Source organism: Rhinolophus ferrumequinum, chromosome 3, assembly GCF_004115265.2.
Source record: "Rhinolophus ferrumequinum isolate MPI-CBG mRhiFer1 chromosome 3, mRhiFer1_v1.p, whole genome shotgun sequence".
Lineage (NCBI taxonomy): Eukaryota > Metazoa > Chordata > Mammalia > Chiroptera > Rhinolophidae > Rhinolophus > Rhinolophus ferrumequinum.
The window spans coordinates 79927604-79938110 of record NC_046286.1 but is presented as its reverse complement, the minus strand read 5'-3'; the positions used below and the strand labels follow the sequence as shown (position 1 = coordinate 79938110).

Here is a 10507-nt window from a genome sequence, read left to right as displayed (position 1 = left end):
AGATCAAGGCAAAAAGCAGATGCAACCAAAAATAGTAAAGTAAAAAAAGTGGGAGAAGAGTCATTTCCTAAGAGGAGCCTGCCGTGGTCACTGCTTCTTATCTCAGCTTGTTTTCCACTGAGATCCTTCACCAGCCACCAGCTTCTTACTGCCCTCTGCTGGCTATGTCGGCATTCAGTTTTTTAAAGCTGTTCCGTTTTTTTACAATTCAATTTTACTAGATGAGTAAATTCACTTGTTCACAGAACATACCATTTTTTAAAACTTTTGTATTAATGGTACTTAAAATCAACTCCAAGAATGTCCTATACCATAATTTCTTTAATTAAAAATGTTCTTATGACAAAAGCAATACATGTTGATTAAAGGAGAAAAACAAAAGGAAAACCAAAATACTCACCTTTCTGGAAACAACCATTAAAACCTGATGTATATCCTTCCATTTTCCTCTTCTCTGCCAGCATGCACCCTTATATTCCTTCATTATTTTTACAAAACACATTCATATTGTACATTATGAATATTGCTTTAAAAATATTTACATTGACAATTTCCTTCTGTAGTCCATTTTTATGTCACCATAACCCTATTATGTAAATGTACCACATTTTACCTCCTTCTCCTGCTTCAACCAATAAAAGTATTACTACAGTGTTTCCCTGAAAATAAGACCTAGCCGGACCATCAGCTCTAATGCATCTTTTGGAGCAAAAATTAATGTAAGACCCGGTCTTATTTTAATATAAGACCGGGTATAATATAATATGATACTGGGTCTTATTTTATTTTTATATTTAATTTTATATTTTAATTTTATATTTTAATATAAGACAGAGTCTTATATTAATTTTTGCTCCAAAAGATGCATTAGAGCTGATGGTCTGGCTAGGTCTTATTTTCGGGGAAACACAGTAATAGCTCTGTGATAAATACAGAGAACCATTCTTTTACCTGCACTTGGTCAATACATGTATTCTTGTAACTAAAGACATTCTGAATTGATGCTTTACAATTTTTCCTCTCCCTTTATCAAAAAATGCAAAGGTCAACAGAACCCCTGGGTCACAAGATGATCACAGGGCCTCCACCTCTACATTTTCCAACGCAGTTTAGTTCAGATAGAAAGAGGAAACTTGAGACTGAGTTTCTACCCATAAAATGACTGCTCTTCTCAGGTACATTCCCTTCCCAAAGCCAATTTGCTATGGAAATCAAATTAGGAATGCGGTGATAAAGATGGTCAGCGAATAAGGAGCCAAAGAAAAAAGTAGAGAAATACTCTTACGGATGTTTCATGCCACGAGTTTAGAAAATTGCCCCTTTACTGTAGGTACGGAATCATTAGGCTCCCTCTCCTCCCTGGTTTCTAATCCTTTACCAAGCAAGGACTACATTTCTAATGCAATTTTTCAACCTGACTGTGATTAGGCCCTGTAGGTTTTAGATAAAACGCTGGTCCAAACATCTCCCTTGCAATAAAGCAGTTTGAATTTAGCTGTGCTTATGCTATTTGAAGTGTAACTCGTTTCTTAAATAGGAGTTGTGATTTTACTTGGGGAGCTCAAGTCCCAGTCCTGAATACTCTGATGTGTCAACACAAATATACCTCAGTTTCATTGCGGTTTGCTTAATTGCGCTTTGCAAACTGTTTTTTACCAACTGAAGATTAGCGGCAACCCTGCCTCAAGCAAGTCTATCGGCACCATGCTTCCAACAGGGTCAAGGTTGGCATTTTTTAGCAATATTTTTTAACTAAGGTATTGTAATGAGGGATCTCAGCTCTGGCTCCTCTCACAAGAACTTAGGATATGGTGAGGCCAAAAAGGAACACCCACGGAGCCACGGATAGGGGGTTCATACCACTATATTCTGCCTGGCGTCTGGGTTGGAGATACAGGAAGCGGGAGCCACACGATCTGCAATCTGCCATCCGCGCTTGTTAACCCCACTGCAGGGACAGAATCCCAGAGAGCAGTTTCCAGGCTCTCGGCCTCACGTGAAAAGGTGCTGGCTCGGGTAGTAGATGGCCGTCAGCTGTGGCTAGTTGCCCGTCAGCTGTAACCAGTTAGCCATTAGGCACTGATATAACTGCCGCGGTTGCACTGGTTCTGCACGACACCCAATCGCTAGCCACAATCCGCCATCTGCTTCTCTGCCAACCAATGAACCAACCAAATACCTATAATAGCCACGACAGTTATATTGGTGGCTAATGGCTAACCGGTAACAGCTGATGGCCACCCAGCCACAGTGGATGGCCATCTGATTACAGCTGATGGCCATCTAATAATCAAGCCAGCACCTTTCCATGTGAGGCCGAGAGCCAGGAAACTGCTCTCAAGGACTCTGTCCCCACAAGTATGCACATTGTTTTTTTAGACAATGCTACTGCACACTTAATGTATTGACTACAGTATAAACATACCTTTTATATGCACTGGGAAACCAAAGCATTCAGATTTGCTTTATTGCAGTGGTCTGGAACCAAACCCACAGTATCTCCGAGGTATACCTGTATATTGTAGCCTAAGTCCTAAATACCTGCTCACCCTCTATTAAGATTAATCAATTTTGACCTCAATGACCTCTCTGTCCCAAGGACTTGGCCACCAGTGAAGAGTCACTTCATCCAACAGGTTATCTACAGAAGGGAGCACCTGGTGGCTTCTCTTGGGCACCTCCTTGGCCCAGACATGCCACCTCCACTGCTCTTGCAGGAACTTACTACTGTCAAGTTCTGTTCTGACTGGTGGACTGAGCTGAGGATCCTGGACGAGAGGACAATGCCCTACCCCTCTCAGCCATAAGCCTGCCCCATCCTTAGCGGGAGTAAAAGCTGTGACCTTATTTCCCCTCCCTGATTAATATCCTCCCCTTTCTCCTAAGTCTCAGGAGTACAGGAAGAGAGCTTGCGTGTGCTCAACATACTCTGTGGAGCCCAACTCTATGTACACTCACCTAAAAAGGGAAAAAAAAAAATTCAAGCTCCACTTTAAGGGCTATATTCGTCTTAACACTGGATGTTTCTGTACTCTTCTAAAAGTTTCTAACAACTCTGCCCATATTAATGGTTCCATTGCCTCAACACTTCAGTTCAAGATGGACCAATTCTTGTTTAAGACACCAGCACAATACAGCCTTTTTACAATTTTTCTATGGACGCCTTTGTTCCTTTTTTAAAGCATTTAAAGTGGCTTAACAAAAGCACATAATACAAATCTTAGTAATATCAACACCAGGCAAAAATAAATAGAACAGAGTTAAGAACTGAAATGGAGATTTGGCTCCAAGTGTTCTTATAGCCAAAGTGAACAGGGATGCCCAAGTCTCATTGTCCACGGGAGTAAGAAAAATCAATGCTGGGCTCAGATTTACCTCATTTCCGGCACATGTGGGGTATCCACAAGATTCTAAGTGCACACAGCACCAGGTTTCATAAAACTATTATTTCCCCCAATAAAAGATGAACATATCTGCTTCCGCCCTGGCACTAGAGCTTGGAAGGGCTCTCCTGTGAATACCATGTTATACATACAAATCATAACTGTAACAAGAAGTTATATTTGATCTGGATTTTGAAGGATGAAGAGATTGCTAGGCAGAGAAAAGAAAAAGGTACTACAGCCAGAAGCAGGAGCTAATTAGACAGTTAGGAGAAGAAACAGGTATGAGCACTTCATTTACAACCCTGAGTTGTATGAATGATTGGTGAGCAGAGCCTCACTGCATGAGTATCAGTTGGGAGGCTGCTACCATCTGGATGAGATCGACTGCTACATAAGAGGCAGCTGAGGATGCCTGATGCCAATTTGGGAAATTGGCAGGAAGTAACACGTTAACCATTTGGTGCAGAGCCTGGGATACACTAGAATGTGACTAGATGTTCAATAGCTTTTCTTTCCTCTAACCAAAAACGTTTTAAAGGGGAAGTTCACTTTGAGGCATACAAAAAAAAACTTCAGGTGCCAAGTGGATGTCCTGAGCTGTCTAGCACACACCATTAGTCTAGAACTGACCAGAGCCAACACAAAGGAACAGAGATGTAGAAATCAATCTACAGCGAAAGCTGCGGTCAATGTCCCAGGAAAGCTATAGAGAAATAGGACGACAGCCTTAACTCTGCAACTATAATGAAAAGGGTGGGCATCGAGCAAGAGGGGACAGAATGTGGCAAAGGCCAGTGTGGACAAAACTTTTAAATGCCAGCCGAGGTCAAGACAAAAAGGCTGTTTAATAGCTACTGGATTTTACCAGTAAGGTCTTGGTGACCATACTTGAGCAGGACAAAATTCACAAGAGACCTAAGTGAATGAGGACGGTCACCATCTCAAGGACTGATTTTGAAGGACACAGTAAATAGTACTTAGGAAGGTGGTAGGGTCATGGGTGGAAAATTCCTTCCAGATGCCAATACTGGTTTAATTGGAAGTCAGTGGGAAGCGTTAACTGTCCCTAGCCTTAATCTCAAAAAGGAGCCAGTGAGTGAAAACGTAGAAATGCACTTAATGCCTTAATCAAAAATTGCTTTTCCCTAGTCTCACAGAATTTCCCATAAAAGGTGAAGCAGGTTTACTATATACCATGTTTCCCAGAAAATAAGACCTAGGTCGACAATCAGCTCTACTGCATCTTTTGGAGCAAAAATATAAGATCTGGTATATTACACCTGGTCTTGTATTACAGTAAAATAAAACCTGGTCTTTAATATTAATTTTTGCTCCAAAAGACACATTGGAGCTGATTGTCCAGCTAGGTCTTATTTTTGGGGAAACACGGTAGTTTTTGTTACTGCATCAACAGCTCAAACAGTACCAAATACAGAATAAGGACTCAAAATGTTTGAATAGATGCTGATATAAGGACAGAATTTACCATTTTCCTTAGAAAAGCAAAATAGCTCAGATTGACATTTAATAGTAGAAAATAACCTGAAATTACACCATGTAAGGGGACCTACCCATATGCTTTATAAAACTACATCAGCTCTAGAGTTCACATTTAAGGCCCTTCACTCCACTACTGGATATTCAGTGAAACACAACCAGCCTTTGGTGATATTAGAGGCTACTGTATCTAAAGGTGTATTTTGGGAAAGGGCTTAAACATGTCAATTCCTAAGATGCAAATAAATACAGGACACAGTTGAGCATTCAAAAACCAAATCTGGCTCAAGTTCAGCTTCCTAACACATGCCCAGTACAGGAAGCCCGGCCAAGTAGGGGGAGAGATATTCAAAGTGCTAGTTGTTAATTTACCAGAAATTCCCCTTACAAGACTTCCTGTAGTCTCAGCAGGCTCAACATTTCATACTCATACGTTTAAGTATTATCTTGTTTTGGTACCTAACACTTAGTTCAATGAACACTCTGACTTTCCTAATGGCATGTCCATAAGCACCCCGACAGCATGTACTCTCTAGTGTCCCATAGCCTAAATCCAACCGTGGCCACCTTTGTACTTTTCTATTGGCCTGTCTAACTAACTCCAAGATTCTAACTTACTAACACCCATACTTGACTAGCCTCAGACCATTTCTCCAGGTTCTAGGCTGGCCAAGCCAGTCATGATAATGGATAAAATGTCCACTCCAAGAAACCATTACTATAAGCCTATCTTTGCTTACACGGTTGTTTTAATTGCCAACTCTTAAGTTACTTACTGATTGGGAGAGTAGGCTGTCATTTACAAACCAGAGGGAATAAATAGCATGCTTCCAGTTATTTTGCAATGATTATCTTTTGTCCTTCATTAACAGGGACCTTGTATTACTTCCCCACACACAAAAAAACAAAAACCGAAAAACAAAACCAAAACAGAGATGAAAAACAAAAGCCAAGTTTATTTGTTCATTTCTTGCATTTGAAGTACTCCTCGATGACATCCTTGGCCTGAGACTCTTTGCCATAATCCTAAAAAAAAGTCATATAGGGTTTTTTTAACTAACATTCAGAAATTTCACCAAGTCATTAGCACTACTTGTTATATAGTGAAGATTTAAAAAACTAACTCATGTCTTACAAAAATGGTTCCCCATTAAAATTTCTTGTAGCCATTTTCAGGGACCTTAACGACTTCAATGCCTTTAAGGCTCGTAACATGGCTTTACTATTGCCAGCTTTCTCTAAATTTCTGCAGAAACACATTCAGGTAAGCAGATTTATTGGCTGGCTTGAATTATGGCTTATTTTCCCTTTTGTTAAAGGCAGAAAACTTGAAATCTGAGAATCATATTTTTCCTTTAAGGGGTTCCTGAATTAACAACGCAGATTCAATAGTTGACCTGCACAACCTCCACCCCAGAGATGAAGTGACTTACCTTAACCACCACACAACTGCAACCAACCACTTTACGGGGCTTTCCCTCTCTGTCGATTTTACAGAGGCCTACCCATTCCCCTAGTTTCTTGTTGTCATCAACCTATTGGAGGGAATTTTTAAAAATCACCTTATTAGTAGATATTAATGCTACTGACAGTCAATCAAAACCAAAAGGTAGCTGTAGTCAGACAGGGTGACATGGCAGTTTCCTCACTGCAGTTCAGTAGAGGGAGCCAGTTGTCATCATGTACAGCACAAGATCACCTATAGGGATTCTACCTGTTTTGTTCCACACCATCAAAATTCATTATTTACACTGGAGTAAATGCTTGCTTCCTTTATTACCTTTAGCATAGCCAACAATACTAAGTTTTTGTGATGTTTTTCATACCTGCAGAAAGCAGTCAGCTGGACACTACAAAATTTGCTCTGGTTATGACTGACATAAATCACTAGACAGCATTACTCGTGACTCATTTGTCCAATTTTCATGAAGCCAAAATACCTCTTAATAGTTCAGATAAATCAGATTAGATGGGTTAACTTACCTTAATTAGATTGATTTGGTGTTCAGCACAGAGGGCCTCCACCAACTTGACGTACATAGGTTCATCACAGTTGGATGCAAGCACACAAAGATGGGCTTGGCGCCTGAAATGCAAAAATACAACAGAAGTTAAAATTCAGGCCCAAATCCTCTCCACCTGCACTTTACATGAGCAGCACACCCACTGGCAAACAAAACTAATTCAATTTGATGAAGCTTAACTGAGTTATATATATTCACTCAAATCATCTGCAAAAACACCAAGTGTTCAACTACCTTTTAAAAGTACAGTTTTTTAGGGGAACTAACTTACCCCACCTTGTGGCCAAGACAAAAACACGCCCTCTTGCAGTTATGTGAACCACTAACTACTACAGTCGTTCCTTACTACTAGCCCAGACATTAGTATTTTGCAACACTGGCAAGATACAAACAGTGCAGGGGATTCACACAAGACCTAAAGAAGTACTTCCAAGTTTCCACTGGATTCAGCTGGCTGGTCTACTCTACACCAAAGTTTATTGACTGACTTCATTTGTCTGGCTTAAAAACTTCTAAGTACATTTAAGTTCAGCTCAAATAGTTAACACACACAGTTTTGCCAATGTAACCAGCCCCAAGACTAAACCGAATATATTTACAAATATTCCGTATTTACATTTCTACAACAGCTACTACTTCACTTATTTAATTCGTCTAAAAGTCCAGATGCTTCTATAAAAAACGTTCTTTAATCTTTAAGTCTTGTTAATTTAACTTGATGGCTTAGTTTGCAATTTACCAAATAGGGTGCCTATCCCTAAATAATGTGAAACTAGTCCCACGTCCTACAGGTTTGTCAGACTGTTATGTTTCACTCATAGAAAGAGTGAAGGGGTATCCGACAATTTGAGTCATCATTCAAACACTGTAGTTTTACTGTGACTAGGAATCAAAGTGTTCGTCCCCATTCCAAACAGAAACCCACAAACTTTAAGTGGGCTACAGAGATAGTCTGAGTTCTGATACCTTTTCCTAGGTTTCCTGTAGAACGGACGCCATTCAGAACTTTTGTGCTAACACCATGAACTCGATGCTTTCTTCCCTCGGCTGCAGATTTTGTTCCGGTTCCAACAACCCACAGTATTGAGATTGATACACGTACTTGTCTAAGGCTTTGGCAGCTTCGCGAATTCCACGTGCCAGGCCATCGTGGATGAGGGCGGTCTTCAGCACCTCTTGTAAAGCAGTATTGACGTCCATTACACCTCCAGCAGCAATGCTGAAACGCATCAGAACGGTTAGTCAATTTCCCGCACACTGTATACGACACCGTGGACTCGGCAATTATGGATGAAGTCCGTCAGGTACGCTTAAAGCGCCACAGCTAACCCGGAGCCCGCGCTGCCTACTCCTCATCCGCACAAGACCCCCGCCCCGGGCTCACCCTTCCTCGGCCATGGCGGTGGGTTACGGGTGGAGCCGAATCTTGAATGCACTGTAATACAAAAAAAGACTGGTCGACTAAAGGGTTCAGGTCTGGCCCAGGTACTCATCCCCAATCCCAGCCAAGATACCGAATCGCGCACCATCACCACCACGCTGGCCCAGCTCAACTCACCCCAAGCCGCTGCCTCCGCGCTACTCCGCGGCGGCAGGGAAAGAGACAGGACGCACACGCATGACGGTATTTAAGGGTTTCCCAGGACCCCTGGGCGCATGCGCACTCCCTTCCGTGACAGAGGTGTCTCCGCTGGTGCCGCGAGAATTTTTGTTTCCGGATTGAGGCGGTTCTGAGACAAGGATACTACTACTCTTCTGATCCTGCTCTGCCGGTCGCTGGCAGGCGCGACAGGCACCATCACGGGCAGCTTCGCATCGTCCTTCCCCGCCCGGGGCGATGTGTGCGGAGGCCCAGAGAGCTCATTCTACGGAGCGCGAGAACGGTCATGCGCCGTCGTCTGCCTGGTCCTGGGAGGCCGTTTTAACCCTTACCCTGCCGTGTTGAAATTCCCGTCGTCCCCACTAAGTGGGCCTTCCTGAGTGCCACGCTCTCCCTTCGCCTCTAAGGCACTCTGAATGTCCGTGAATGTGTCATTCTGTGGAAGAGCCTGTGTGTGTGTGTGTGTGTATGTGTGTGTGTGTGTGTGTTCATGAAACGAAAGCCAACACGTTTTCACTACTGCCAAGCATATCGCAAATTCCTCTTTCCTGGCGACGTGTTAGTAAAGTGGAACCTCCAGCCCAGGTGGTTGGTTTTACATGAAGCTTTTCTTTTTTTTTTTTTTCTTTTTTTAATGCTAAATTGTCCCCTGAATTCGTTATCCCGCGAAAATCAGGATTCAATATGTGCGTTTAAAACACGATGTACCAGACAGGAAGGAATCTATAGGGTCTGAAAACAGAGAGGAAAACGTAGTCTTTGAGATATCCGGCATTAATTTCGCCATCCAGGACTGGCGAAGTTAGGAGTAGAATCCAAGAACCCTAAAACTGGTTTTCCATGGAAGCAACCTTTTGAACTTTGCAATGATTGACCACCTCCCCACCCTGCTAATTTTCAATGCAATACAGGCTAATCTAATCAGTACAGTCTTTTTTTTTGTTTCCTTTTGTTTTAACTTCCTTTCCTGACAGGTCACCAAACCGGGTAGCAATTATTAAGCGTGTGATAGGTGCCAACTCTGGATCCAGTGGAAAGCGAACAGTTAATATCAAACTGAGTGCCTAGAAGAAAACAAAAATGGGTAACGAGAAGAGTGTGAGGTAGGGTTAACCAGACTAGAAATATACTGGAATTTTAATACATTGATATGATTCACTTTTAGCTTTTCAAATGCCTTTAATTTTCATTTATAATTCATCGTGAAAGTTGTTCACCTACTTAGTTGTTCATCCAATTAGTTATTTAGCTTTTGCTTAAAAAAAAAAAGCTACAGAGTTTATAAAGATGAGAAGATTTATTCCTGCCGCTTTCATACTTGTGGTGGGATTAGGATTTGAGTCAAAAAATAAAATACCTAAAGGCCACAGGAGAAGTACAAAGTGGCATGGGGGTTGGGGAGTGGGGATGATATGGTGTGGGGACAGAGCCAGGAGTGCAGTTTCCAGGCTCTTGGCTTCACATGGAAAGGTGCTGGCTCAGGTAGTAAATGGCCATCAACTGTGATTGGATGGCCATCAGCTGTGGCTAGTTGGCCATCAGCTGTAACCAGTGAGCCATTGGCCACTAATATAACTGCTGTGGCTACGCTAGCAGCAAATGGGGGCTAGCAAGGAGATGGTGGCTGAGCCTGCAAGTGGAGCAGTGAGGGTTGGGAACAGTGTGGCTCCTGCTTCCTGTGTCTCCAACCCAGCCGCCAGCGAGAATATAGTGGTATGACTCCCCTACCTATGGCTCCGTGGGTGTTCCTTTTCGGCCTCACCATGTCCTGCTTTCTTGTGTGGGGAGCGGGAGCTGAGACCCCGCCTGATACCCTGCACGACATATGGAAAGGTAAGAGAAGGTTTCTGGCAGCACTTGAAAAGAGCTCAATAAATAAATAATAAAAGGACTCCAAAGGGAGAATGAGAGAAAAGGAGAGGGTATTCCAAGTGGAAGGAAGACTAAAGGCAAAAGCACTGATGCCTCCTTGGCTTTTTTGGAAGTTATCTTAACACGTT

General features: G+C 42.3%; 1 protein-coding gene and 3 non-coding genes across 4 annotated transcripts; all 4 read right to left on the bottom strand.

Moving 5' to 3' along the window:
• Positions 1-5819: 5819 nt before the first annotated feature.
• Positions 5820-8575, bottom strand: RPS12 (ribosomal protein S12). Its single transcript, XM_033094492.1, has 6 exons — positions 8466-8575; positions 8292-8342; positions 8010-8126; positions 6867-6969; positions 6317-6418; positions 5820-5909 (listed from the first exon to the last, which is right to left on the bottom strand). The coding sequence occupies exons 2-6, from the start codon at positions 8303-8305 to the stop codon at positions 5847-5849; spliced, it is 399 nt and encodes a 132-aa protein (XP_032950383.1). The 5' UTR covers positions 8306-8342; positions 8466-8575; the 3' UTR covers positions 5820-5846.
• LOC117020918 (small nucleolar RNA SNORA33) lies at positions 6042-6171 on the bottom strand. The gene has a single exon (XR_004422753.1). It is a non-coding gene; the product is annotated as a small nucleolar RNA SNORA33 (small nucleolar RNA).
• Positions 6496-6572, bottom strand: LOC117020919 (small nucleolar RNA SNORD100). Its single transcript, XR_004422754.1, has one exon. It is a non-coding gene; the product is annotated as a small nucleolar RNA SNORD100 (small nucleolar RNA).
• LOC117020908 (small nucleolar RNA SNORD101) lies at positions 7699-7771 on the bottom strand. Its single transcript, XR_004422743.1, has one exon. It is a non-coding gene; the product is annotated as a small nucleolar RNA SNORD101 (small nucleolar RNA).
• Positions 8576-10507: the final 1932 nt, after the last annotated feature.

Bases quoted from the DNA above. Each gene is read 5' to 3' on its own strand.
- RPS12 (XM_033094492.1), bottom strand. The intron at 6,970-8,009 runs GTACGTGTATCA...TTTGCATTTCAG, and splicing joins GCTGCCAAAGCCTTAGACAA to GCGCCAAGCCCATCTTTGTG. The intron at 6,419-6,866 runs GTAAGTTAACCC...TCCCTCCAATAG, and splicing joins ACCAAATCAATCTAATTAAG to GTTGATGACAACAAGAAACT.